General features: G+C 44.0%; 1 protein-coding gene across 3 annotated transcripts in view; it reads right to left on the minus strand.

Moving 5' to 3' along the window:
- Positions 1–272: 272 nt before the first annotated feature.
- Positions 273–25,870, minus strand: part of PDGFD (platelet derived growth factor D) — a 194,923-nt gene continuing 169,325 nt past the window's right edge. The window contains exons 6-7 of one of the 3 annotated variants that reach the window (XM_073338478.1): positions 22,669–22,883; positions 273–3,352 (exon numbers count right to left, since the gene is read on the minus strand). In XM_073338478.1, coding sequence (XP_073194579.1) covers positions 3,218–3,352; positions 22,669–22,883 — 350 coding nt within the window. In that variant the 3' untranslated portion in view covers positions 273–3,217. The remainder of the gene's footprint in view (positions 3,353–22,668; positions 22,884–25,870) is intronic. The other 2 variants (XM_073338469.1, XM_073338486.1) reach the window with 2 other exon arrangements.

A 25,870-nucleotide genomic window follows, 5' to 3' on the forward strand; every position in this document is an offset into this window, starting at 1 on the left:
CATGTCCCAAGGACTCCTGAAGCTCCTCATGGGAATCACTCCTGAAGGCACTAGCTGAGATCACTCCATCCTCTCTGGGTCAAACAGTCAAAAACATCTTGTGTTATTGACCTCAAGTTAATCTGTGCACCTTTTAATTATGCTCCCAAAAATCACTCCAAATTGCTTCTTTCAAAAGCAGTATTTATTTTTCATCAAGAAAAAAAAGAAAAATATTATATATTGAATGCGGTAGAAAAGCCTTTCTATAAAAGCTGCATTTAACTGATAACAATATATATATAAATTGCACTTGAGAAAGTACGATCTATCCTAGAAGATTACACAAAATAAAAAAGTAGTGAGTTGCTTGAAATTATGGCTCTATTTATGGTTCCTTTGAAAATTGTATTTATATTTTGGGTTTCAAATTCCTTGGACCATTAAAAAAATCTAGCTGTTTTTTTTGTGTGTGAAGAAAGGTGATTTTTAAGTTAAAAATAATACATAATCAGTGTAGAAGCTATTACAAATGTAGAAGCTATTACAAAGTACAATGAAAGAAAAAATAAAGGAGAGAGAAACATGCCTCTTTGCATTTTCTGGCAATAAATAAAAAGCTAGGGTGTTTCTGCTGTTTGACTCTATCATGGGTTATTGCAGCTTGGATCATGGTTTATTAGAAGCTTTGTTTTGTTCAGTCACGCTACACATTATTCTCCTTACCACTTCAACACAAAGCACAAATTTGAATCCTATTTATTCTGCACTGGCCTGTGGCATGGAAACCATGATCTTCATAGCAAATGATGACAACTGGTAGCCATTTGCTCACTGATTCTCAATCAGTGCGAAGTGTAACAGGAGGGCTTTTTTTTCCACTTAATCCCCAGTTCAGCAAAGTAGTTAAACGAATGCCTAACGTTAAACTAGTAAGTAGTCCCACTGACGTCTCACACTAGATTCCTTCTTACTCAAATGCAAAGCTTCTGTGCTGAGCCCTGGCGTACCATTATTGCCTGCACTTAATTGGCTTTTGCAGTCTTTGGTTGGCACAGCTGAGAACTTAGTCAGATAAACTGGCAGAGCTTCCCAAAGGGTTGGGAATCAATGAATAAGACAAAGCAAAAAGTAACATGAAACCACGTGCTCATAAAAAAAATCCACAAACTGAAGACCAGGCCTGTTCCTGCCACAGCTCAGTCAGGAATGCCCAGTAAGGAGAGTGGTTGTACTGGTGTCAAATACAGATTTTTCCAAAATAAGTAAGATTGGCCACACTTCTTATTGAGCTAGAGACAGAAAAAGAATGAAGTTGCCTTTGAACAACCCTGACATAACTAATATATCTGGCAATCTTTGGTCTCAATGCTGTTCTTTAAAGTGAATTGCTTTGAAAAATGATGAATCACCTCCCATTTCAGTCTTCAAGTGCCTTTTAAAATAGACTTTTGGGAGCCAGAGAGGAAAAATTAATATAAATATATTTTTAAAATATCAAAACAAAAACATCTCAAATGTTCAACTAGAGTAGAGAAAGTAATACTCACAATATTTATAGGGTACGTTTCTGGAAAGGGTTGATAAAGTTATAAAAACAAAGATCAGGTAACGGATTTTACTTGATGAAGGAACTAATTCAGAACTTTAGGGCATTTTTTTTTAACTATAGCTCTGATTTTATTACTAAAACCCAATAGTTTAAAAGTTCTCAATATTATGTGATTGCATGTGCCAATTTCAGCTAATGTATGAAATACTATTGTAAGACTACTTCTCTCTTTCTGACAGACAAGAACACAGAGGCAACACACATAAAACAGAACAAATGCAGCTTTAGTATACTATTAAATAGAGATCCATGGCCATTAAATGTTCCACTCCATTTTCTCTATTACATTCACAATCAAAAGTTCAGTTCTCTTCCAGATCCAGATTTATACCTAGCATACTTTTTACACTGGACAACTTTCAGAGCAGTATCTCAGAGTGTTTAAAGCTAGTTTGGACAGCATTTCCCCCCATCCCCCCTTTTTTTTTAGTCAGAGCCCGTTGATATTTTAATAGGCATAGGAAGCTATGCTGTAGCTTTTAAGGTGCTTATTTTATCAAGAGGTGAATAATTCTTTTTGCGAAAATTAATGAATGCTGACAAATTTTTCAAAAGACAGGTGTGGCGTAATGAATTAATATGCCTCAGCAAAATGCAGTCCAAGAGATATTCAGTGCCAAGAGTTTGATCATGGCAAGATATACTACTAAAGTCAAACAACTAAGATTAGTGTATATACTGGCAAGGTTATAGTATTCCTTACTTTAAAAAATACAAACAAAACAACAGTGATATTTCATCTGTTCTCTAAAAGCTAGAACACTGAAGTTTTGTTTCCAACTTGAATATACATGCAAGAAGAGTGGGTATTTTCAGCAACCAAGATGTTCCGTTTTGACTGTCTACCTAGAAACACAGGGAAGAAGAAAATGTCCAAGGGCCCGATCCTGAGAAATTATACACAACTCTTACTAGGTGGCAGGACTTCAATGGGAAATGGTGGCACTCAGGTTCATATCCTTGTGCAAATCACCAGCTGATTTCAGTGTGTTGCTTGAATCCATCTGCACAATTTGACTTCACACTAGATTTATTTCATGTTGTTTTCTATTTGCCATGTGTGTGTTTCAAAGGAGCAAGGGGATGTTCCACCTAGGAGCTGGATTAAACTGGATAACCATTATGTATAAATATTGGATTGAATTCAGTCTTCATTTACATTCATGTAGCCCTACTGACTTCAGTGGAGTTGAGCAGGTATAAATGAGTGCAGAATTTGGATGTGGATGAGTTAGAGTGAGAGAGAGACAGGTATATAAGGTTAGCTCAAATATCTCAGTGGAACTTTCCACTGCCAGCAAGGGGATTTAGCTACACAGCTTTGATTACACTTCAGTGGGAACTGTGCGGTTAAGTCCCATAGTCAACTTTGAAAATCTCAACCGTCCCCATATATTGCTAAACTTAATTCTATATTCTTGGCTGCTAAAACACAAATCTATGATATACCTTTTTAGCTGCCATGGCACTAATCAATATAGCTATGCTGAAACACAGCATTCATTTTTGCTTATCGCAATGCAGGCTACTAGCAAAGTTTGCTTATCAGTGGAAGAATGTCCTTTGATGGCTCCTGCTTAAAATAAAAGGTCCTGTGAGCTGCAAATAGTGTGCTTTGTTCTGTTTTTATCGGGGTGGTCTTGAACTGCAAACACAATCACAGCGCTCATGATGCTCCAGTTGAATATCCACTAGGGCCATGTTGTTCTTGGTTCTGCCCTTCCTCCTGGGATGGCCTGACTCAGGGATGAATTTCAGCACCTGGAAACACAAAAGTTGTCAGAATGCTTCCAGTAACTTTAGAAAAAGTGTCTCTGTTCCTCTGGATGCACAAACGTACAGAACCTCCCATAGTTAGGAGACGACAGCCCAATGTGTTTCACTAGATGGTACCGCCTCACGTAGCTCTGCCTCGCTCCCCACTTCTGTGGGGTCATGCAGTTAAAGCAGAAGCTTCCAGAGTGGATCAAGCATCCAAGAGCAGCAGGGACTGCAGGGAGCAGACGTAAGGCAGGGAAAAACGCTTCAGAACCCATGGACACTAATGATTCCAGAAGAAATCAATTCTAAAAGTTGAACTCAGGACGTTATTTTCTGTCTGACAGTTGGTTGCTAGCTCTGAACGTCTGCTTCCCCGTTTCCCATGCGGTCATACTGCCTCTCATGCTCCTCTGTATTCTCCCTCCTTCTTCTCAGGAATTCACACATTCCTCTGCCTGACTTTGCTTTTTCCATTTCCTTCTTCCCCCAGCCCCCTTCTATCTTCCTTCTAATCCCATATATATACATACATACAGAGAGAGTGAGAATGAGCGAGAGAGAAAACACAAAGTTTGCTGGGTTTGAACTGCTTTCAAATACCAACTGCCTCTCTGTAAACAATACATCATAAAGGAAGTTTTACTGGGCCATGTTGCCATTTGAAACATTCAAGAACAGACTCCAATAGGCGTGTGGAGATTATTTCAGGGCTGAAAATGGACTGGAGCTTCAAAGATATTTTGAAACACACTTTTAAAATCAAATACAGCTGCTGGTGCTGAACCCACGATAAAAATTCTCTATTTAAAGAAGCCTTTAATCAAAACCCAACAATTTCAAATGATTGACATTTGCAAGATCACAGCAAGGTAGATTTACTTTTTCATTTTAGAGCAAATGAAGTGTATGCAGTGGGATGAGACCAGAGATCTGGGCAGTATTTACACTAACAGACCTCCTGGCAGCTTGGGGATTTTCCCTCTGTTTTGTATTAAGAAACATGAGCACAGTATATGCGCTTTGCTGATAAGAGGAGAAAAATGAATTGGCAGACACTTTCCCAGACAAGACAGGAAAGCAGTGTTTGAACAAAATGGAAATTGGGCTGCTTTACTAGCTGATCACAGAGCTGATGTTTCAAGCTTTCAGTCTAGCTTCCATCAAATAATCTTAGGTTCAGGTAAATACAGGAGAACTGAAAAGAATAAAATAGTAAGGCCAATTCTGGTGACCGCAGTCGTTGAAAGAAAACCCTTTACTCTGGCAATAAAACAGATTTTTAGGGTTTAGCTGGTCACTTCATAGAATCATAGAATCATAGAATATCAGGGTTGGAAGGGACCCCAGAAGGTCATCTAGTCCAACCCCCTGCTCGAAACTTCTTTAAAGGTGAGGTGCTATTCAATTAATTAGAATAATTCAAGGAAGGTAACTCCATGATACCACCCTTCCCTGCTTCTTGTTTTCATGACATCAATAGTATTTTTCATGTCCTGAATTTAAGGGTATAAAAAGGAGTAGAATATTCCAAAAGTGTTTGGTTTTGGACAGGTGAAAAATGTAATAAACTCCTGGTTTTCATGTCAATCTCTACTAAGCAAAGCAAGGCAGCTCAGCGTTTCCGATTATTTTCTCACAAAGCATGTATAACTACAGCCATGCCCGCTTCATCACATAAAAACACTGAATTAATCATGGCCATTAAACCATTACCCTAATAAAACAGAATCAGATAGAAAACTTAACCACTGAGCTGGATTTTGTGTTTAGTGGCGATATAAAAAAGGTTATTATAGCCTTGTAACCTTTTCCATACAAGTGACTTTGTTGCAGCACAGTAACATGCTACACAATTTATTTATTTTTGCTTTGTAGATGTATTCAAATGGCTCAAAGATTTCAAGGTCAGGTGACTCTCTGGCACCTGCATAGTTTTTCTCAGGTGGGAGGGGAAGACTGCTTGCCTGGTCTACCCTGCCAAAGGATCTTGCTCACTGAGCTTGTGTGGAATTAGGATACATTGAAAATATTTGAAGAAAAACAGAATGTTAATGAGAAGCAGGAGAAAAAAGTAATTCAGAAGGGAAAAACAAGCACTGTCTAAGCACTAGCTTCTGAGGCAATGACTTCTGATGTGGCCAAAAGATCAGCTGCTGGAAAAGGATTTAGGGGTCATAGTGGATAAGCAAGAGCTCCTGCAGTGCTGTGGAAAAACAGGCTAATGTGGTCCTTTGAAATATAAACAGGAAGTAATGAGTAGAAGTAGGGAGGTGATTATACCTCTGTATAGGGTATTGCTTTGACCAATATTGGAACACTGCATACAGTTCTGATGGCTGCATTTTTTAAAGACGTTGAAAAACTGGAAAGGATGCAGAAAAAAATGCTTCGAAGGTGGGAGAATATGTCTTGCAGTGACAGACTTAAAGAATTCAATCTGTTTAGTTTATGAAAAAGATTGAGAGGTTACATGCTTACAGTGTATAAATACCTTCATAAGGAGAAAATCCCGGGTACTTAAGCACTCTTTAATCTAGCAGAGAAATGCATAAACAAGAGCTAATGGCTGGAAGCTGAAGACAAATTTCCATTAAAAATTAGACACAATTTTTTAAAAGTGAGGATAATTAAACATTGGAACAAATGACCAAGGGAAGGATCCACTATCAAGGGCAGATTTCCATCTCTTGATGGCTTCAAATCAAGACCTGATGCCTTTCTGGAAACTTTTTTAGCCAGACACGGGTTATTGGGCTAGGTATAGGGGAAAATGGGTGGAATTTAAAGGTCTCTGATATACAGAAGGCCAGACTAGACAATATAATGAGCCCTTCTGTATTTAAACTCTATGACTCTATGAAAGCAATTCATAGCAATCACTTGCCACCAATAATAAAAGCAGTGGAAGCTGTAGTCTAAACAGGACTCAGGCATCTACGCCAGTGTCTAATCTAGCACTGACGCCCTACTTGCACTACAGTTTCTACTGGTGAAAGTATAGTGGGGGTGAGTTTTGATTATGGATTTCTTAGTGTAGACAAAGTAGCAGGGAAGAGCAATTCCTTCCACTGTGGGAATCGTTGGGTGAAATTCTATGACCAGTGCTACTTAAGAGATCAGACTAGAGGACCATAGTGGTCTCTTCTGGTCTTAAATCTATGAATGTCCTCTGAGGATAAACATAAATGTAGCCATATTCAATATCCCGCTAATATCTCATAGTTAAGCATGCCCGGTGCATGAATCTCACATTTGGGGAGGCTGTTCCTGAACGCTGGAAGCTCCCTAGAAGTGGGGTGTGCCACCGGACCAAGGCCCTGCCCCCTGCTCTGCGCCAAGGCCTGCCCCTGCATGCCCCCCCTGCTTGCCCCCCACCACTCACGTGTCTTCCCCTGCTGCCTGTGCCTCTCTTCGCCCCCATCCCCAGCAGGGCCCCCAGCCCATCACCTGCACCTCTCTGCCTTCTCAGAGGGCAAAGAGGGCACAAATGGCAAGTGTGAGGGAGAGGGGTGCGTGGGGGAAGCGGCAGAGCAGAGTGAGCGGTGGGCAGGAGGGGATGAGGGGGAAAGTGGTGGAGAGGCCTGAGAGGCGGGCGGGGAAAGCGGCGGAGAAGCATGAGCGGCGGGCACGGGATGGGCCCCACAGGGGAAGCAGTGGAGAAGTGCGAGAGCCAGGCTGGCGGGGCACATGTGAAAGGGGAAGAGAAGCACGAGTGGTGGGTGGGAAGACCTCGGGGGAAGAGGCAGACTGGGGGTGGGAAGAGGAGCAGTGTGGGTGGGGCCATGGGGGAAGAGTGGAATGCGGGAGCGAGGTGGACTGCAGGTGGGGCCATGGCCCAGGCCCCTTTTCAGCGGTGGCGATCCAAAGGTGACAGGCCGGCGGCATGCCTCCAGAGGGAGGTGCACCGCATCCTGTTTGGGGAGGCTTAGTCCCCCCCACCCCCCCGAAGGCCTTTTATACCCACCACCCATGGTTAAGGCTAAGATTATATCAGGGAGGTCACGGAATCCGTGGATTCCAGAGACCTCCATCACATTTTCCACTTCAGCCCTGGGGCTTTCAGTCAGCTGGGGCCCTGGAGCTCTCAGCTGCCACAAGCAGTAGTGCCCCCAGCAGCTCCTAGCTGCCAGCCCCAGAGCTCCAAGCCATGGTAGGGGGTCCCTGCAGCTTCCAGCTGCCGTGGGATGCTGGAGGAGGACCCCGGCACTCTCAGCCAATGTGGGTGGGCCTTGGATCTCCGAGCCACCATGAGCGCCTGGGGGACCCCAGAGCCGCAGCAGTGGTGAGTGCTGGCCTCCCCCTCCCACCCCATTTTGTCACAATTATTTTTAGTAAAAGTCAGGGACAGGTCACGGGCTTCCATTAATTTTTTGTTTATTGCCCATGACCTGTCTCTGGCTTTTTTAAAATAAAACCGTAACAAAATCTTAGCCTTACTCATAGTTCACAGATGTTCACTTTAGTTCTAAAGGGTGAAAGAGAACACAGTTAATAGCACTTGCAAGAAGAGTGGCCGTGTCTAGCTACTAACACCCATTTGTTTTGTAATTGTATTGATGCTAACACTCTTCTGTGTTTCCACCCTCTCTCTGTACTATCACATCCACTCCCATGGCTTCAGCTACCATCTCTATAATGATAAAGGAAGGTTATTTACCTTATAGTAACTGGAATTCTTCGAGATGTGTGGTCCTTATGGGTATACACTGTGGATATGTATGCGCTCCATGCATACAGGACCACAAATTCTTCAACAGCAGTGTCCCTGGGTCCACACCTGCACCCTGTGCATCTTTGTGCTCCTGACAAACAGCCTCACCATGAAGCCTCACCACAGCTCTACCAAAGCACCACAGCTCTACTATGAATCCAAAGAGACCCTGAGCAGAGGGGAATGAGGGTGGATCGTGAATACCCACAGGGATCACACATCTCAGTGAACTCCAGTGCTCCTCCCCAGGGGTATTCGCTGTGGATGAGTCCCAAACAGCATCAGTTAGAAGGACGGTACAAGGAAACATCCTGCATCATGGACTGGAGGATCACTAAACCGAAGGGAGCAGCTCCAGCTGAAGCCTGAACTAGTGTGTAATGCCTAGTGAAGGTGTGAACGGAGGCCCAAGTTGCTGCTCTATATCACTCTGAGAGGCATCCCCTGCAGGGAAGCTACCGAGGCTGCTTCTGCTCTAATCAAGTGGGTCCCGACAGCCTGAGGAGGGCTTTCCATAAGATCATAACCAAAGAGGATACAGGTGGAAATCCACTGGGAAGAGACAGTCCTTGGGAAGAGACAGCTTCCCCTTTCATTCTTTCAGCAAGAGTGACAAGTAACCTTGGAGATTTCCAGAAAGGTTTTGTCTTGTGTAAGTAGAGGCCAGAGCCCTGTGTATGTCAAGTGAGTGGAGCTTCCTGTCCTTCAAGCTATGGTGAGGCTTTGGGTAGAATATGGGAAGGTGAACCATTTGGTTTAGGTGAAATTCAGAAGGCACCTTGCGGATGAATTTGGGGTGTAACCTTAAAGATATTTTATCTCTGTGAAAGACTATGCATGGAGGCTCTGCCATAAGGGCCCCAAGCTCACTTACTCTCCTAGCAGATGGGATTGCTGTCAGGAAGGCAACCTTCATATACAGGTGTAGAAGGGAGCAGGAGGCTCAGGCTATGTCCTCACAGCCGGCAGTAGTGAGCCTCTCAGCCCTGAGTGACAGACTCCGGCTCGTGGGGCTTGGGGTACTACGCTAAAAATGGCTGTGTAGACAGCACTTGAAGTTGTGGCTAAGGCTGGAGCTCAGGCTCTGAAGCTCACCCTAGGTGACTGAGCGATAACACCTACACAGCTATTTTTAGCATGGTAGCGTGAGCCCCATAAGCCCAAATCTGTCAACTCTGGGAGGTTGGCTGCTGCAGGCTGTGTAGACATATCCTAAGCATTCAAGTGGTCAGCTCATAAGAATGGGGAATAAAACAATATTCAGGTCCCTAACAGGGACAGGTTTAGATACAGGAAGGAATGGCTTATGACACCTTTCAGGCACTTCACAGTAGTGGGATGGGTGAACACAGAGACGTCCTCCACTGGACGATGGAAGGCATCAATAGCTGCCAAATGTATACTTAGGGACCGGATAGACAGGCCCAATATCTTCAACGAGAGAAGATATTCCAAATTTAGAGAGATTACTGATTCCTCAGGGCTGCTGACACCACAGGGAGAACCCATTTCACTTGGTGGCACAGCACTTCCTTGTAGAGGGTCTTTTGCTATTGTTAAGGATGCTCGTCCATCCAAAAAACATGCCACCAGATGGAGGGAAGCTGCACTGAGATGGACGGCCCTGCGACAGCAGGTGTTCTATTCTGAGACAGTAGGTGCGGGAACGACTGAAGGTGAATGCATGGGCGAGAGGCCAACTGTAGGAAGGTGGTGAACCTGAATTCTCGCAGCCACTAGAGAGCTATCAGGATCAGTGCTGCCTCATCCAACTTGATCTTCCCGAGGATGGGAGGTAGAAAGGGTATGGCAGGGAAGGTGTACCTTAACAAGTCTGACCATTGCATCAGGGAGGTGACCCTCTGATGCTGAAGCCTTGGGTGGCTTGGGAACAATATGCTTGGCACTTTTTGTTCTGCTGGTTTGCAAAGAGGTCTCAGGATGGGGTATCCCAGAGACAGAAAATGTACTACATTACTGATGGGTGGATTGTGTACTGCCAAAAGGATAGTCTGATGCCAGATGCACCAGTTTCACAGCTGGACCACTTCTCTGCAGAGTGGGGCAGACCTCTGTGGTACACAGTGGTCATGTCTGATCTGACTTGGACGTGTGTAGACCGATTAATGAGGAGGAATGCCTCGCATGCCTCGTGAACTGCTTGAAGCTTGAAAAGGTTGATATACAACATGCATGCCTGCAGAAACCAGGAACACTGAGCTGTATGATTGTCTAGATGTGCTCTCTATCCCAGCATGGTAGGCAACCACGATGAGAGTCTTTCAGGGGACGCCCCCTCCCCCGCCACTTTCTCCTTTCCACCAGGTAAGCGACAAAAGCACATTCGGGGGAAGAGAGACCTTTTTGTTCAAGGAGTCTCTGCTTGGAGCATAGACCATCCTAAGCCAGTTCTGAAAGCACTGTAAATGTAGCCTTGTAAATAGGGAGGTGGATGCGGACATATGGCCTAGCAGGGCCAGGCAGGACCAGGTTGTCGTCTGACGGCTGAGATGAAGCTGGGTAATGAGATCCCTCATAGCAAAGATCTGGTCTTGAGGTAAGCAAGCTCTTGCCCTGGTTGAGTTGAGATTCACTCCAAAAAATTCTATAACTTGTGTAAGGGTTAATGTAGACTTTTCTGCACTTACTTGCAGCCCCAGAGCATGAAAAAGTTCAAGTGAGGAGGTGTTCGCTGCTTGATATGACTGACCCATGAGAAGCCAATCATCCAGGTAGGGAAATATTAGGTTGCCTTGCTTGCGAAGTCATGCAGCCATCACAGCGAGTATGTTAGTAAAAACCCTTAGGCCCATCGAGAGGCACTGTACCAGAAGTGCTCTACACCCAAAGTGAACCACAGGACCCTCCTGTGACCTATGTAAATATCTAATTGAGAAAATACATGTCCTTCAAATCCAGGGCCACAAACCAATAGCCTTCATTCAGGGAGGGGATTATTGAGGCTTAAGTGGTCATCCCGAGACATTCAGCTATCCAAGGTGCAGGGTGGGGGTAAGGAAATATCTGGTGTCAAAGCCCTTCCTTCCCCCTTTGACGAGGGGGGGTACAGGCTGTATTGACCTCAGCTGTTTGTTTGAGAATCCTCTCATGAGGGGGGGGGGGGTCTCTGAAAATAGATGGTGACTGGGGCTTTGGAGGGGGGTGGGAGACAGGGACTCTAGTGTGTAGCTGGTCAATATGATGTCCAAGACCCATGTGTCCAACTTGATAAGGTGCCACATCGAAAGAAAATGGGCTAGGCAGCCACCAAATGGGGAGAAGGTAACAGGTGTTACAGAGACTTATTGATAGCTCTTCGACCTCCCATCAAAATGCCTTCTTGGCTGGGGCTGAAGGGAGGAGGAGTGTGGTGCTGCATGTCTGCCATGCTGGACCCTCTGTCATTTTCTGGAGGGCTCAGAAGTCTTTGCCAGAAAAAATACTCAGGTGGTATCTAGGAGGAGGAAGCCTGAAATATTTTCTATGGGCTGCTGGGATATATATCCCCAGGGAGTGGGGGTAGCACGAGAGTCCTTGAGAGTATGCAAGGACACCTATTTTTTCACTAAAAATGTTGTCCTTGAAAGGGAGATCCTTTACCATCACCTGCACCTCCGTAAGGAACCCTGAGGCCTGCAACCATGAAGCTCATCTCACGTCTACTGAGGTAGCTCTAGAATGTGACACAGTGTTCACTGCACAAGGGACACTTGGATGGAAGATCTCGTGACCAGTTTTCGCTCGTCCACAATCATAGAATCATAGAATATCAGGGTTGGAAGGGACCTCAGGAGGTCATTTGTCCAACCCCCTGCTCAAAGCAGGGCCAATCCCCAACTAAATCATCCCAGCCTGGGCTTTGTCAAGCCTGACCTTAAAAACTTCTAAGGAAGGAGATTCCACCACCTCCCTAGGTAACGCATTCCAGTGTTTCACCACCCTCCGAGTGAAAAAGTTTTTCCTAATATCCAACCTAAACCTCCCCCACTGCAACTTGAGACCATTACTCCTTGTTCTGTCATCTGCTACCACTGAGAACAGTCTAGAGTCATCCTCTCTGGGACCCCCTTTCAGGTAGTTGAAAGAAGCTATCAAATCCCCCCTCATTCTTTTCTTCCGCAGACTAAACAATCCCAGTTCCCTCAGCCTCTCATCATAAGTCCTGTGTTCCAGTCCCCTAATCATTTTTGTTGCCCTCCGCTGGACTCTTTCCAATTTTTCCACATCCTTCTTGTAGTGTGGGGCCCAAAACTGGACACAGTACTCCATATGAGGCCTCACCAATGTTGAATAGAGGGGGACGATCACATCCCTTGATCTGCTGGCAATGCCCCTACAGATACATCCCAAAATGCCATTGGCCTTCTTGGCAACAAGGGCACACTGCTGACTCATATCCAGCTTCTCGTCCACTGTAACCCCTAGGTCCTTTTCCGCGGAACTGCTGCCTAGCCATTCGGTCCCTAGTCTGTAGCGGTGCATGGGATGCTTCCGTCCTAAGTGCACTCTGCACTTGTCCTTGTTGAACCTCATCAGATTTCTTTTGGACTGTATTCCTGTGGCAATTTATTAGGAAATTCCAACAGCTTGCTGTAGTTAATGAAGCTGTGCTTTGATATCAACACATGGTAATTTATTATGTGGAATAATAGGCTGGTCAAAGAGAAATTCTTTCTGCCAAAGAGATCCAATCTCTTGGTTTCCAGAGGGGTGGACCTGGGCTACTGCAGCCTACTCTGTTCTGTAACTGCCTGGACTACGACTGAGTTAAGACTAGGGTAGGAAAGCAAATATCCTGCTTCCTTGAAGGGAACTACATACTTTGTCTTGACTCTATTAGGGGTCAGGGTACAGGTAGCAAGCCTGTGCCAAACTGACTTAATGGACTCCATAATGGTCTCATTGATACAAAGGGCCACCTTAGAGGGAGGTTTGCCTGGAGGATGTCCAGGAGTATGTGGGTAGGATCCTGAACCTCCTCCAGTGGGATCTGAAGAGATTCAGTGATCCTCCTTGGGAGTTCATGGTACTGCTTGTAGTTGTGCAGAGGTGAGGGAGAGACTGGTGTCATTACTTCATTCAGGGAGGACAAAGAACAAGCTCCTGGTGGATCCAGTGGTACCAGCTGTACGGTCTCCTCAATCAAAGGCTCCTGTGGGGACTCTGACTCCTCTCTGGAAAACCATTGCTAGGGGTGATGTACAGGGACCTCATACTCTGATGCCCCAAAGTATGGATTCCAGAAGCCCTCATATGACCAGTGACTGAGGTCATAGGAATAGGGAAGTGGGACCCATTGGTTCCTTGGGCATTAGTGCAGCTTTGCGAGGTCATGACAACATCCAGGTAATTCTGGAAGCTCTGACTGGGCTAACAGTTCTTTACCAGATTGCTGGTGCCAGGTCATTTTTGTCTCACGAATAGGAGTTGGCAGGGTAAGTGGTATCACATGACCTGACTCCGACTGATCAGAGACAGGAGTTGGTGAGTGGTGCGCTGATGATGCCGGGGCCTCCACCAGATGGCTGGATCTTGGGACCAGGAATACCTAGTTGACAGAGTTGGGACATCGCTCAGAAGAACTGGATTCAAGAGGATCAGAGATTCTGGATCCATATATATTGCGGACCCTCAAGAAGAGTGTATCAAATGCTCACCATAGGAGAACTGGCAGGTGTCTTGAGTTTGACCAGATTCGCTGGTGCCCACGGTAGAAGCAGTGGACTTTTGCTGGATTGGTATTGCCAGTGTAGAGGGAGAACGTTCTCTTCTGTCTCTGCACAGTGCCAGAATTGAACCTGACCTCTCAGAGTGTGATTTCTGGGCATTAATAGCTCCTTGTACCATTGGTACTGGCCCTTCTCTCTGAGCTCCAGATGCACCCTGATCTGAGATGTGAATTCTCAGGTGGTGCCAGAGGAATGGGAGAAGTAGACCTCTTATTGGAGGGTATTTTTGGGTTGTTTTATCCCTCTTCTCGTGAAGGTGTTTACCCTTTCCTGCATCGTGCCTTTGTTTCACAGAGTCCTTGGGACTGGAGGACTCTGAACCTGTGGATGCTGAAGCTAGAGGGGCGCCAGCCAGTGGCTTAGGTCAGCAAGAGGTGGAGTGGAAGGCCCAGAGTCAAAATGGGGCCTCAGGAATAGCTCCACAAGGTGTCTCCAGAGTCTGAATTCACAAGACTGCCTGGTGCATGGGGGAAAAGTATGATAAATATTGTACCTTGAGGGAATGTGTGTTCCCTGAGGCAGCATAGGCAACTCTCATGCAGGTCGTTCACCAGGAAGACTTGGAGGCAGGACAGGCAAGGTTTGAAGCCTGGAACTTTGGGCATAGTAGGCACCCCAACTGGTGAGGGATTTAGTGGAGGGAGACTCCCCAGTCCCTGAACTAACTAAATTATCCAAATATAAAAACTATTTATAATTATTTACAGGTTTGAAGATCAAGTGGGAATGCTGGAAAGAGTACAGAGAAAGGAGACTTCCATCCCAGACCTTAAGCAGTAGAAAGGATCTGGAGAGGTGATCAGGTGGTGCCGTCCTTTATGCCCTTAGTTGGGAGCATGAGGAGATGCACAGTGCAGCCCAATGGACCCCGCTACTGAAGAATTTCTGGTCCCAAGCGCATAGAGTGCATGTGCACCCAACAAAGAATACCCACAGGGACTCAAAGAAGAACTTACAAATTTTCTTCACTCCAGAATTTTCTCACTCTACCTAAACCATCACAGCCTGTCTCACTGACCTCACCACCATCAATCTAAACTTTAATAAGGCCAAAACTGAAGTCTTATTTCCTCTCCCTACCCATTCTCTATATCTGAGGAACACACCATTATCGTCCCTGTCACTCAGTCTTGTAACCTAGGAGTCATCCTTTATTCCTCCTGCTGCTTCCTTGCATTTCTATTCTTCCTGTATATAAATCCTGTAAAGCTCTCATTCTCCCGTCTTGATCACTGTAACTTACCCCCTTAAGTCTCTCTCTCTCACATACACACACACTGCCCAGTTCATACAACATCCCCCCAAAAAACCCCAAACAGATCACATTCCTTGCCCATTGATCTGAGCTTATCAATTCCTTTCTGAATGAATCCCTTCTTAGGGATCCCTTCTTGTCTCTTACTTCATTGCCCCACCAACCTGTATATACCTTATTTGTCCAAGTCTCCCATGATTTCCCACATTCCATACTACCACCTATGCAAGGAAAGCTCTTCCTGAACGGACACAGGAGACCACTACCCTTTATTCAGTCCATTGCCACCTTAAGGCTCACTTCTCCAAAAGCAGCGAGAATGCAGTCAACTAGGTGACATTTTACTGGTTATTAAAGAAAACCTAACATTTATTTATTGCATCATGCCATACATCAGTGACCACATTACTTTATTGCTGTGACTTTCATCTGTTCTCCCTCATGCTTTTCCATATTGTCTTGTTACCTCGCCCCATCCCCCACTACATTGTGTCTGGTGAAATCCGTTTTTCTGCAGCTTGTGACAAGGTTCAGTCTTGGCAGATGTATTCTGAGCTGCCTAGCAGCTACTTCAGTGCAGCACAAAATAAAAAATACCAGTGCTAATAATCCTCTGGACCTTGTGGCTTGGACCCTTCTCTGCTACCTCTCAGATCCTAAGCCATGCATTGTCCATCATGAAACTTGGGCACAGGGGCTCTAAAATTGTTAGAACAGGAGGAAAGAGAAAAGAATATCTGTTAACATTCTGATACACAGTGAAAAAGGCAACAGGCCTTTGCATGACAGACAGGTGAAAAGGTGCAAGAATGGGCCTCAATACTTTCCGTTTTCCTTAAATGTCTCTCAGCTGTCTTGCACAGAACAATGTTTGTGCAGAAGGTTTATATACTGTGACAAACTCTAGTTACTGCCTTAAGGGTGCTCATCTCTCATGGAAACTCATTTCACATCTCATCAGTTACAGCAATGAGATGGGGAAACTGATTTCTTGTTTCTCAGAGGTATGAACATGCTGGGTGGATGGCACAGGCTCAGTCCTAGCAGCATAAAGAATTGGACTGAGATCATCCACAGGATTTTTCTTCCCAACGGGCTGCGCCTATGCTCGCTTCAATTTTAGAATGTAAGATGTCTCTCTGGAACAATCATTCTAATTCCAGTCTATCTCAGCAAGTTAGATTAAAGCAGACACGGACATTTGATTAAAGTATGCTGTATTCATTTACATTAATGATTATTGATTTGCCTTTCATTTGTGAGGAGCCCGGTGGTGTGCCTGATGGAATCACTTACCGAAGAACGTGATTGAGAGAAGCTTTTAAACGGAATTAATGCATACGATGTGAAGATTGGCCAATTTGGTTTGCAGGGGTTCATGCTAATCTGTTTTAAATTTTGATTCATGTGTGCTTGTCTGCCTTGAGTTCTGGGCTCCTACAAACCAGTTTTCTTTAATATCATGTTGGAACGATGCAAAAGCATCCTGCTTCACAAGGTTTCTGTTCAAAACCATAAAATGGGCAGTCTGCTCAAATCAAGGTCCTGTTTAATTCCAAAGGTTCTTGAGGTTTTTGGCAAACTTGCGCTAAATTTCAGATTTGTAAGAAAAATTTTATGTCTCACTATTAACATTTTGCAAAGGATTAGAGTAGAGGGGGTATCCACAATGGGGTATTTTCATATTTTCTGCTGCCTGGTAGCAAATACCTTGCAAATGGACATGAAAGGGCAGAATTTTATACTCTTGGTGGAGCTTCTGTGGAACTAAAGCAGTTGTCTGAGAAAATGAAAGACCACATGACAGCTGCTAGTCATGTTCCTTAGTGTACTAGTGGAGAGTGCTCAGATACCACAGTGAGGGGCATGGTCTAAGAATCTGAAGAGAATAGAAAAGGGATCTAAACAAAAATCAACAATATCAGGAAAAATAACTTTCTCAAACCTCTCTCTCAGCACAGTTAGTATTGGATGTACAAAACAACCCCTCGGTTGAGTGCATGCAACTCGCTGGGTAACTGGGAGATACTGACTGCAGGGTAGGAAAGCAGAAGGTTGTAGCTGAAAAATGTGCCTTTCCTGGTTCACCCCGAAAGAGGAGGCTCACTGAGGGTGAAGGGAAGGCTTTCTCAAGCGCACAGAAAGAGAGACAGGCCTCAAACACGACACAATTTCCTGTGTGAGTGGCCAACTCATGGACACTGTTGCGTAGAAAAATATTCACATATGACAGTGACAGTGGATCCAACAGCAGTCTAATAGTTCAGGCTCCAAGAGACTGTTTAGGCAAAGTTAACAGCAGGAATAACAAAGGCCTTGAGCAGTTTCTCCTGTTACGAATGTCTTACGAACTACATCATCTCATGCCATCTTCTGTTCTATTTGGCGTGTAAAATATACTAGACTTAGACTCACCTCTGAATTTGGTCCTTAGCCTTTATTCACCTTAAACTGGAGGTGGAGATTTTAAAGGAAATGAACAGCTTTTGTGATGTAAAAATAGGTAAGAAGCCCTGCCCATTCATGATTTATCATCTGATTAAACCTCAGTTGGTTTTAGATTAGGCCTCTAAAGTACAATGCAGCTACATGGCTTTAAAACAGATACACCTGAGTCCCTCTCACACTGCCTCCACTCCCAAGCTGTTTCTTAAGTAAAAAGACAGCGAAACACGGAAGAAGAATAAGAAAGCACACAGATGTCTGGCTAATGCTCGGATACAGAAGAACTAAAGCTATTTACAGATGAAAATATTTTGGACTAACATTAATGGACATATCTATAGTGTATGACAAGTGGATTTATTTGCATAACTTGTATTAATGTTAGTGGGAGGCATATGGCTAAATCACTGCTCTTTGTGCTGTTAATTCATCCCTAAGGGATACATTTAAATTTATATTTAGAAAAGCCAGGTCATTCAAAGCTGAAACACTGTCTTTAACCCATACTGGTCTGCCAGACAAAAAGCACAGTGGAATAAATTAATGAAAAAGGGAAAATATGAACTCTGAATTTAGTGAGTAAAGTTTTTGGGGAACATAGGCATTGTCAAACTGATTATGACCAATGTTTAATTATCTGCAATATTTTGGTAGCTGTGTTGGTCCCAGGACATGAAGAAGAGCTCTGTGTAGCTCGAAAGCTTGTCTCTTTCACCAACAGAAGTTGGTCTAATAAAAGACATTACCTCACCCACCTTGTCTCTCCATTATTTTATTAGGCTAATATTCCATCACAACAGTACCAGATGCATCAAAATGCCCAATGATGACCAATTATTCAATAGCATGCTTATGGGGGAAGTTTCTTCCTAACTGCTGTCCATAGTTGTCTTATGTCCTGACGTTGATTTGACTGAAGTTCATATCTGTGTGTCTAATCCTCACTGAATCCTTCTATGCCATCTGCTACAATAATATTTTGGGGTAGTTTTTATAGGTTTGTTGTGCAAAAAATCATTTTTGTCATTTATATTTTTAAATGTTTTGCCTTTCTCTTCACTGAGTCTCCCCTTGTTTTTTTGTAAAGGAAAAAAGGTAAAATCGGAGGGCCTTATATCCCTTCTTTGTACCATTCATTAATTTTATATACGTCCACCATATCCTCTCTTGTCTCCTCTCTAAACAGTTCTAAGCCTTTCAATCTCTCCTCATACAGAAGTTTTCCATTTGTTGCCCTTCTCTGGATCTTTTCTATTTCTGCCATATTCTTCTCAGACTTAATGATCAAAACTGAATGCAGTACTCCAGATGAGGATGAACCACACATTTATTTAATGGGATGATTAACATTTTCTGTGTTATTCTCTGACACTCTCTATTCACACAGTGTAAAGTATTCGCAAAAAGAAAAGGAGTACTTGTGGCACCTTAGAGACTAACACATTTATTTGAGCATAAGCTTTCGTGAGCTACAGCTAGCTTATGCTCAAATAAATTGGTTAGTCTCTAAGATGCCACAAGTACTCCTTTTCTTTTTGCGAATACAGACTAACACGGCTGCTACTCTGAAACCTGTCATAGTGTAAAGTATTGTTTGCTTTTTTTACCACCATGGTATTGAGAAAGTGTTTTCATTAAGCTGTCCACAATGATACCTGGGGCCAAATTCTCCTCTGACTTTCATTCCGTGCATGGAGTTGCATGTCAGGTCAGAAATTGGCCTTCAATCTTTTTTTTCTGGCATTGTGACACATTGTTCCTTCTAACATGCACTGCCTGGCATTTGTCTACACTACATTTCATCAGCCATTATGTTAAGTACCTCTGAAATTCCTCACAGTCTTCTCTAATCTTGACTCACTTAAATAATTTTGTATTATCTGCAAATTGTGCCACCTCATAGTTCGCCGACTTCCAGATCAATAATAAATACTGCACATTAAATAACACCCAGCCTGAAAGCTTGGGAAAACTTAAAGTTAGCCTCCTTCTATGTTGAAAATTGCCCATTTATTCCTACTCTTTGCTGTCTATCTCTTAACCAGTTTCTAATCCATGACAGATCGTGTCGTGTAGATTGTAAACTCTTAGAAGGGAGGAGCCTATCTTTTAAATTTCTCTCTAAACTGTTATACAAAGTTCTGGTGTCACATAAATATTTTTATATAAGCCATACTGGCTTCTTTTTATCAGCTCATATTAATCTAGGGGTATTATAACGCTAGTAGACATTTTTTCAATTATTTTATCCAAATTATTTTTTCAATTAATTTACCCAGCCTTGAGATAAGGTTCTCTGATCTGTAATTATACCAGGGTCATCCCATGTATCTTTCTTAAAAACTGGTACAATTTTAACTAGGCTCCAGTTCTTTATAGCAGCTGAATTGAAGCCAACTGTACTTTGCAATAAATTTGTGGAAAGACCTTGTGCCTAAGAAAGTGAGTAATGGTGCTGACTACGGCAAGATACAGCACCTGCTTTCCCACAAACTCTGCCTACGCACCTAGGTCTTGACCTCCAACAACCACCTGGTATTCCAGCCCTCAGCCTCTACTGAGCTGGTTTTGTGATGTGAGCAAGCACCCTCTCCAGATTAAGAGTCCATCAAACTCCTTTTCATTTGTGACCTAAACAAAGTAGGAAAACAAACTCTTACAGGTGAGTGTGGTGTCTGGCATGAACTCAACATGGCACATGGCTACTTAGGGTTGTTTCAACGGGCGATAACTTTCAATGATATTTTTCACTCTGTTGCTGTAAATACTCTCTTGGAAGCTTGAATATAAAGTGTTCTTTCCTTGTTGATTTTTAAACACCCCCCCCACTTGTGACTCAAATTAATAAAAAATGAATACGGTGAGTTTTGTTCTTATGGGACAAATGCTGCCGCACACAAAATGGCTGAGTGGGAAAAAGATAGGACAAAAAGAATCAAAAGCCTCTGATATGCAGGGGAATTGGAAAGGAAGAATCCTGCAGTCGAGTCAAAGGTGCTTAGTTTGTCCTATCCAGTTGTGGTCTTAAGCGAGGCAGGCACGGCAAGGTGAAAAGCAGTTAGACAGAATTATGCTGTGAGAAAAGCAGCCCCCTCTCCCTATACTAGAAAGTCCCAATGAGCTTAGAAGGAGTTTGCACTGGTATAACATACACCTTTTTCTGGCCCTCTCAGTGGCTATGTCACACCAGTTTAGGCCCCGATCTTGCAATCTGATCCAGGAGAGTGGGCTTGTGCACCTGCATGGAGCCCGGAGAAATCCAATTGCAGGATCAGAGCCTCCTGGGACTTCTTCTAGATTTCCTGCGACTTATATAGAGTCCCACTCACTTTCCAACATGTAACTCACCTCCCCAACCCTGCTTAATCACCACTTCTAAATTCGGTTCACTGAGTCTAAATTGGTGTAATTCACAATTCACACAGCCAGGGGGCAGCACAGAGGAATGCGGCAAGAAAAGTAATTACCAGGAAGGTGTAAGAAAGGGCAGCTGCAACCCTACTGAAATTTGCATCTTCTTATGCTGTTTTTGAAACCCTTAGCATAAAATTTATACCAAATTAGGCTCCCTTGCAGATCAATAGAATTGGTGTGTGTGGGTCTCAGAAAGCCTAAGGCTTTATCTATGTTAAAAGTTACACTGGTTTAACTAAAATAGTTTTTAAAAGCAAAGGCCTTTATGGATGCTTAAAATCAATTTAAACTGAGCTTATATAATTTTAGATGAATTCTGTTTGGTGTGCTAACACAACTAGTGCACCTTTTAATATAGACACGGCCCAAGTGAATACAGGGGAGGCTGTTCTACACTACAGTACATTACCTCTCAGTGCGGGTGCTGTATATTGTATTAGACATATATACATGCTATAACCTTAGATTGTGTCTATATATGTTTGACATACATTTATAGCCTGATTTTCAGAGTTGCTGAACATTTCTAGCTGCAACTCATTTTACTGGGGACTGAGGGGGCTCAGCATCTTTGAATAAGAGGCTATTAATATGTGTTAAATATATAAATAATGCCTTGCCATTCCTTGCACTTATATTAGTACATCTCTGCTTGGGCTGTGTCACTGATCCTTGCTCTTTTCTATGGAATAAGGTATTTTTCTTAGCCATGCTCCCTAGTGACTTAGGTAGAACTTAGAAAGCTCCTATTTGTTTTTCTGCCCATCTAGGCATTAATACTGCACTCATTGCCATTGTGTGCAAGTGTCAATTTCAGGGTACATTTCACCAACCATGTTGCCCCCAAACAGTGAGCCTTATTGTATCTCACATGCAGTTTTAAATTACTTCAGAGGAGTTTGCCGATCCTTAACGCTGTAGAAGAGGGGTGGGCAAACTTTTTGGCCTGAGGGCCACATCAGGGTTGCGAAACGGTATGGAGGGCTGGGTAGGGAAGGCTGTGACTTCCCCAAACCCTAACCCTATCTGCCCCCTCCCACTTCCCGCCCCCTGACTCTCCACCCTGAGAACCCCCAATGCACCAACCCCTCTATTCCTTGTCCTCTGACCATCCCCTCCTGGGACCTCCTGCCCCTAACCGCTCCCCCACAACCCCACCCAGTATCCAACCCCCCACCGCTCCCTGACTGCCCCAACCCCATCCACACCCCCGCCCCCTGTCAGGCCCCCCGGGACCCCACCCCCTATCCAACCTCCACTCTAAAGCCCCTTTCAGAATGTGGCCCTGCGAACATGGGCAGAGGAGCCAGGAGGAGCAGGGGCAGCCGGAGAGAAGCGGTGGTTTTCCCTGCAAAGTGCCGCTTCTCTCCAGCCGGCTGCGTGGCTGCCTGGTGCTCCTCCTGAGTCCTCTGCCCGCGTTCACCGCGCTCCCGCCACCCGCACCACCCGCCTGCTCTCCTAAGGCTGTGGGTGAGCCTCCCTTCCTGCTCTCCCCGCCCCCGCAGTGCAGCCCCCTCCCGCGCTGAGGCTGCAGGGAAGGGGGGGCAGCGGGGGAGGGGCCGGGGCCGAGCTCAAGGGCCGGGCAGGCCGGTCCTGCAGGCCAGATGTGGTCCGCGGGCCATAGTGTGCCCACCTCTGCTGTAGAAAGCACCACCATAATCACCAATGGCAGCACACACAGCTCTGGGAATAGTATTTCCGAGTCTGCTTTAGCATGGAACCCACAGAGCAATCACAAAGACGACACATAAGAATGAAATACCTCATGATATTTCTTTACTGTTTTCCCTGCTGTGCAGGTGCAGGATCTCCAGTTCACTGTTCCACAGCCACAATTCCCCCCACAGCGCTGGACCAGGAAGCAGCGGGGAAAGAACACGACGTTTGTCAGCTTCAGTTCCTCCCGTAAATTGACAGAGTAGTTCCTTGGAGTGCAGCTGTAACGTTTCACGTCATCATTCAGTCTGTCCAGGTCAACTGCAAAGCAAAAGCGGACTCTGTAAGGTTGAGTAGGAAGTGTCTTAGAGTGAATTGCTCTCTTGCATGGGAAGTTATAACACAGGGTTGTGCACCTGCAGCATCATTCAGAAAATAAATTGTCAGTGTGATTTCTTTAAAGGTAAATATTAGGAACCCAGTTTTTATGTGATTGCACATGGTAATCTCAGCCCTGATTCTGTTGCACTGAAGCCCACGGCAAAACACCCATTGACTTTAATGATGCTGGATCAGAGTCCTAGTGGGTAAAGCACTGGGATGGAAGTCAGGAGACCGGGTTCTATTCCCTGCTCTGTCACTGACCTGCTGTGTGACTTGAGGAAAGTCTCTTCATTGCTCTGTGCCTCTGTTTCCTCTCCCACCATTTGTCTTGTCTTTTTAGATGTAAATGTTCTGAGACAGGGATTGTCTCTTATTATGTATTTATACAGCACTTAGCACAATGCAGCCACAATTTGAGTTAGGACATATAGTTGCTACTGTAATACCACTAAAAATATAATATCAAAGTCTAAATATAATTTAAAATGTTTGTCAAATACTCTTATTTCACTGAAATTTCCATGCACAGGTTTTTCATTGTGGTGAGTCATCTGATATAAAAACACAGTCAACAGTGGTTTGAAGAATAATTATAATTCATGGTTATAAAATCCATACAATATTATAAAAATTCCCTAAAGCCAATTTTATAATTAAAAAAGAGAGGACTAAAAATTACCTATTTTAGTTTTGGAAGTTCTTTTTTTAGTTTTTCATCTTTTCTGTTGGATTCTGCCCCTCAATTTGTTGATGAAAAGTTGAATAATATATTGATAGATGGAGGGAGCTGACTAATACAATTTTGCAGCTTCCCTGTGTCAAGCAAGAGTTTAATCTCTGAACTGAAAATTGTAGCTTGTAGGAAAAGACACATTAAAATGCATTGTAAATTAATTTCTAATTGATAAAATGTAAAATCTATACCTTGAGAATGAGTCACAATTTGCACTGGAGAAGCCACCAAGCCACTGCATTAGCACTGATTTACACAATCTGCGGGGGAAGCAGTGACTGGTAAATAGCATGCACCTTTAAATTGTGGCTTTGAAATATTTATTTATCCAAGATACATATGCACAGTGGCTATGTAAATGACATTAGCACCAGTGGACACAATCAAGTCTAGTTCATATTTCATGCAATGTGTTAACCCAGTTGGGGGAAAGTTAGCAGATAAGTCAGGATTTTGGACATGTTTTAACAGTTGTGATACCACGAAAATCATCTCACCATGAAAGCTCAGCTGTTCTCTCAAGAGAGTTAGTATCCCTACAAAGAAGGTGCATAGCTTCCTCTGGAGAGAAGCACGAAATCATTGGGAGTTACCAGTACACGCATGCATTGAGAGGAAAATACACTCCAAATGCACATAGCTAGTTCTCAGAAGAATAAAAAAATATTGATTTCTTTGTTTCAACAGACAATATTTTGTTCTCTCTTGTCACTCTTCAAATCCACTCCCTCTCACTCTGGTTCCCAGAGGCTAATTTTTTTCATAGGGAAGAAGGTTCCCTCTGCCCCCAGCTCCCATAATTCCCATCAGCACTTTCCACACTCAGCTTTGTTTAAAGATCAAGCAAAGCTTAGTTTGTTCACCATTACTTTAACCAACTGGCAATCAGAAAAACTGACCAAATGGAGATGGTGCAGATTTTATAGTCATTATCAGTGGCATCTCCGGGGGGTGTGTGGGGGAAGGCCTAGTGCATCAATATACTGTACTACATCAATCCAAGGTGGAGAATTCTGGAACAAGTACTATAAGGTTGGAATGGGCTGGATAGATGTGAGCTGCAATGAAGGTGTGGAATGGGGAAGCTTGTATGGTGCCGACCCATGCTATCCAACACGTGTGTTAGAATATCTCTACAGTGCTGGAGTCTAAACTCTTAAAATATAAGGAGGGAAACAGTCTTGCATGGATTATTTAATGTTATCTTAAGACATTAGGGTGGCATTTGTGAATGGGATATCTGTAGATGAATTTAGAATAAAATACACAATGGTTGATTCAGCGCTGGGCTTCAGGGACATCTGCTGACATAATGCAGGTCACAGGGCTGCCAGCAATGGGTCATTCACCTAGAGAGGGCTTGCTGCAGCGCAGTGCACCCATATCCCACTCTTTAACAGGGCACACCCAGCTGGCCATCACAGTTCTAACAGAGGATGAGCTGGCAGGGGAGGGGGCATCCAGAGAATGAGCTGACTCACTGCAACACCCATTTGGCCTCCACCCGTAGAGCATCTATCCTTTAAAGGCACCCACCTCTGCTGGCGCTCACAGGGAGTATGGCAGTAGACGCACCAACTTTCCTCCACGTTGGTCAAATCTCTCCTGGGGCACAGCATTTGCCACTGCTGCGGGGCTACATTGAGCTAGTCTGGATTATTACTGTAATGAGTTCATCATGGGATTATGTCTTAACATTCAGACAGCAGCTGATGGAGAATGAGGCTGCCCACTTATTAAGGACGACAGCATATTACATGAGTCACATTGTGGCAGCCACAACTAGCCAAAGGTCTTAAGATCCCTGGTTTAAAGGCCCAGGCATTCTCCATAAGGGTCTTCAATTCTGGAGTGTACTTCGCCCACTGACCTGCCACAGCCTTGATTTGGTTTCCTTTAAAACTTTAGAAGGCCTTTTCTCTCAGGCTTTTTCTGAGCTAGGGACCATGGAGAGAAAGGGGAGATAGTGCTGAGTTAATGGGAGGGTGTAGTGGAATAATTGCATTCTTGGGTATTTCCGGGGGGTTGTAGTTTAATGACAATGATGCAAAGTGATAGGACTGGTTATTTATAGCAAAGGCATCTGCCCACAGCTTTGGATGGGTAAATTTATAAAGAACTCTAAATTAATTGATGAAATAATAGATTTTAGTTAACTATATTTTTCTAGCATTAGCCACTGGGGAAAAAT

Source organism: Lepidochelys kempii, chromosome 1 (genome assembly GCF_965140265.1).
Source record: "Lepidochelys kempii isolate rLepKem1 chromosome 1, rLepKem1.hap2, whole genome shotgun sequence".
Lineage (NCBI taxonomy): Eukaryota > Metazoa > Chordata > Testudines > Cheloniidae > Lepidochelys > Lepidochelys kempii.